The 3,603-nt window shown below is 53.2% G+C and overlaps 1 protein-coding gene across 1 annotated transcript in view; it reads left to right on the forward strand.

Moving 5' to 3' along the window:
* Positions 1-2,979: 2,979 nt before the first annotated feature.
* Pdcd1 (programmed cell death 1) overlaps positions 2,980-3,603 on the forward strand; it is a 13,735-nt gene continuing 13,111 nt past the window's right edge. The window contains exon 1 of the mRNA XM_038340741.1: positions 2,980-3,107. Within this exon, the coding sequence (XP_038196669.1) occupies positions 3,032-3,107 (76 nt within the window). The 5' untranslated portion in view covers positions 2,980-3,031. The remainder of the gene's footprint in view (positions 3,108-3,603) is intronic.

The following is a 3,603-nucleotide window of genomic DNA, read 5'->3' on the forward strand; positions in this document are numbered from 1 at the left end:
TTGGAAATGAAGTGTATATTGGGACATAGCATGGGAATCAGAAGACAGCATATGTATCAGAGGAGAAAGTGAGTCTTGAGGATTGTGTGTGTGTTGTGAGATAGTATATGTATTTGAGACTGTGTGGATTATATCATGTGTGCTGGGGATTGCATGTATATTAAGAGACAGCATTATGCTGGGGATAGCTTTACTGGGGAAGAGAGTGTGATAGCGATTTTATATGTATTGGAAGATAGCATGAGCCAGGCAGTGGTGGCTCACGCCTGCATCCCAGCACTCGGGAGGTAGAGGCAGGCAGATCTCTATGAAATCGAGGCCAGCCTAGTCTACGGAGCTAGTTCCAGGACAGCCAGGACTACACAAAGAGTTGGAATTGTGTGTACTGTAGTGTAACACCCGATTCTGCATTACCACCTCGGTACAGTTTGTGCACCACTGTACCATACGTGAGTCAGGCAAGGGCCTGGAGATTGAAAGAACACACAAAGAGACCTGGGTCGTTCGAAAGGAGATCAGCCAAATGCCATTTATTTAATCTTGGGGAAATCCTTATATACCTTGCTGCTGCACAAAGATTTCCGCCCAAGCAGGTGGGAAATTACCACACCAAAGATGGAGTCAATAATGCCCTATAGCTAATCACAGAGGCGGGGCAGAGGGAGCACAGGAGCAAACAGAATGTTTTAGCTGGCTGACCAGAAACTGTCCTCAAGATGCACCCCAATAACAAGGGTAGACCCAGGACCTACACTGTAGGATAGTATTGTGTTAGAGATTGCATGTCATGGAACATAATGTGTGTGTTTGGAATTGGGAGTATTGGAGGACATGTGTCTAGGGGATTGCATGTGTATTTGCAGATCACTGAGAACGGGGAGATCATAGGTACTTTATAGAATATGTGTGCTTGGGTCTATCATGTGTATTTTGGACTGCGGTTCTGGGGGAAAATATGCATGTTGAAGACTGTGGGTTTGGGGGGATGGTATGATAAGACATAAGTAGCACGAGTTGAGATATGGCCCAGCGTACCTCAACTCTCTAGGCCTGGTCCTAGGACCCAGCTGTTCCATACCCAACACTTCCCTTTCCCTCCTGCCCTTTCTCTCCCACTGCCTGCCTCCTTGCAAGCCCTGGGACCCACAAGATTCAGACCCCAGACCCTCTCAGGAGAACATTTCCTCGTGAAGGGGGTTGCAGTGGCTATTGCCACAGGATAACCAAGTAGGGCTACCCCAGGCCCAGCCTTGTCCCTCACCCCACTGCTAGGGAGGAGAAAGGAAAGAAGAGAGAAATAAGGCCTAGAGATAAAGGGGAGGAAGAAAGTTCAGCATAATGGGAAGTGAGACAGGCAGGGGTTTCCTCCCTTTCTATAATAAGATGTCCCACTACTTGCTGGCCTAGGATGTTGAGTCAACCTCCGGGAATGGGATGAGAGCTTGCTGCTCAGACTCCTTCCTGCTCCTCTCTAATCCTCACGAGCTACTCCACACTGTCGAGCCCGAAGTCTCAGAGTCCAGGAGGTGTCTAGCTAGAACATCAGAACAGGACTGCATGGGCTCTGTTCAGAACTCATCCTAGGCCCTGTAGTCTTTTCCTAATTGCCCTGCCCGGTTGGGGGGACTTGCTAGCCTGAGCATGCCTGGGAGCCACAAGGCTGTCAGGAGGCTCTGTAACAGCCAGGCCTGGGGAGGGGATCCCCCTCGCTTCTGCCCACAAGCCCCGTACTGAGACTGGGGGCGGCCAGTCTGTGCCTCACGCTCATTTTCCATCTCGGCGGCACTGTACAAAGTAACATTTCCTTTCCTTCCCCACCAAGCCCCATGCCTCTGAACCAGGGTGACTGCCACAGCTGCCAGATGGTTTCCAGCCGGGCTGGTTATTTTAGGGTTGTGAGACCCACACGTCTAATATCAGCAGTTTCGTTTTTCCTTTTTCCCATTTACGGCGACAAAACACTTGAGAGCCCAACTGTTAAGTAATCCGAGATCCCCACAAATGGCCAACCAGCCTGGGGCTATACCCACAGGTCTGCCTACCTCTTCCCTGCCCAGGGAGGCAGGGACAGGACAGGTGGGGAAGGATGTCAGGTGAAGAGCAGCCTGGGACTATACGCCTATCCCTTCCCATCCCCAGAGAGACAGGGACAGGACAGGTGTTGGGGGGTAAGACCTAAAACCTGACCAACGGGTCAGGTGAAGAGGAAGACCGAGGGCAGCAAGACCAACAGCACTAGAACCACTGTAGAAGCAGAGAAGACAGTGACCTGAACAGGTGGGTCCAGTGTCTTGAAGGGGAAAAAAAGCCATGAGAGAAAGCCAGACCAGACCCAGGGGTTTTCTGGGTCTGAGGATGTGGCTGGGGAGAGAGGCATCTTCTGGGGGTACTAGGAGAGGCTTTCAGGCCTCCTCTGACCCATCAGGCAGAGCAGGTGGGGGTGGCTTGGATCTTGCTCCCCAAAAGTAAAGGAACAAGCCATAGCTCAGGGGACTCAAGGCCACACAGATGCCAGACAAGGTAAATGAAGGTCCAGCTCACCCTCCCTGCAGCCAGGGAAGACACCCATCCTCCAAAGGGACAAGAGTAAGGCCCTCGTCTCAGGCTCCCTAAACCTCAAGAGCTAACGATCAGGATACAGGGAATGGAAAGGACCAAAATTGCCCGCAATATGGGGCCTGAAGTGGAGAAGACCCACAGTGGGGCAGGAGGCAAAGGCGTCTGGTCTTCTCTTCCCTCTTTCTGTTCCCCAACTCCCTAACCTCTCACTAGCCGCCCCCACCTGCTCCTCCCAGGCATTTTCCCTCCCCCTCCTCCCTCCCATGCCCCTCCCCCACCCTTCTTTGCCTGTTCTCCCACCTCTGTGGAGGTGGAGGAAGAGGGGGCGGGAGCCAAGAACAGGTCTCCTCCCTCCAGCATAACCCAGGACCGTTTCCCTTCCGCTATAGAGAACTCTGCCTGAGCTGCCGAGGAGGAGGAGATAGCAGGGGGCCCCCGGCGTTTGAAGGAGGCACAGCCAGGGGCTCTGGGCATGTGGGTCCGGCAGGTGCCCTGGCCTCTCACTTGGGCTGTGTTGCAGTTGAGCTGGCAAGCAGGGTGGCTTCTAGGTATGTGGCTTCTAGGGACTTGGGATCAGGGTTGGTGGCTGGGGCAGGGCTTGAAGAAACGGGCACCCAGAGTCCCTGTCACTAGAGGAGAGGAACACCTGTGCCCTTGGTTACCTATATTGGCTCCTTTTTTTCTCCCTCGGTGGGTTTTACAGGTGGAGGGCCTCCCAGGGCTCAGTATCCGCCTTCTAGTTTCTTCCAGGCAGACTGAACATTTGTCCAATCTCAGCTGATCCTTTATGTCCCTCCCTGTGGAGCAATGGTGGGTCTGGCTTTAACCACTACGGCCCTGCTTCAGGAATCTGCCAGGCCCTGGTGTCCTTGGCCCTCCCCTGTGTTTTCTTATAGTTGGGAACATCCCTCCATGAGGCCCGCCCTACACACAGGATAGATGACTGGCAGTTTCTCTCCAAGGGTCTATCAGCTGTATACTCCTCATGGGTACAGTTTCCTGTGTTGCCATCTCTGGAGGACTGGCCTCATAGCATCCATGGTG

The sequence above is a fragment of the Arvicola amphibius genome, chromosome 8, assembly GCF_903992535.2.
Source record: "Arvicola amphibius chromosome 8, mArvAmp1.2, whole genome shotgun sequence".
Taxonomy (NCBI): domain Eukaryota; kingdom Metazoa; phylum Chordata; class Mammalia; order Rodentia; family Cricetidae; genus Arvicola; species Arvicola amphibius.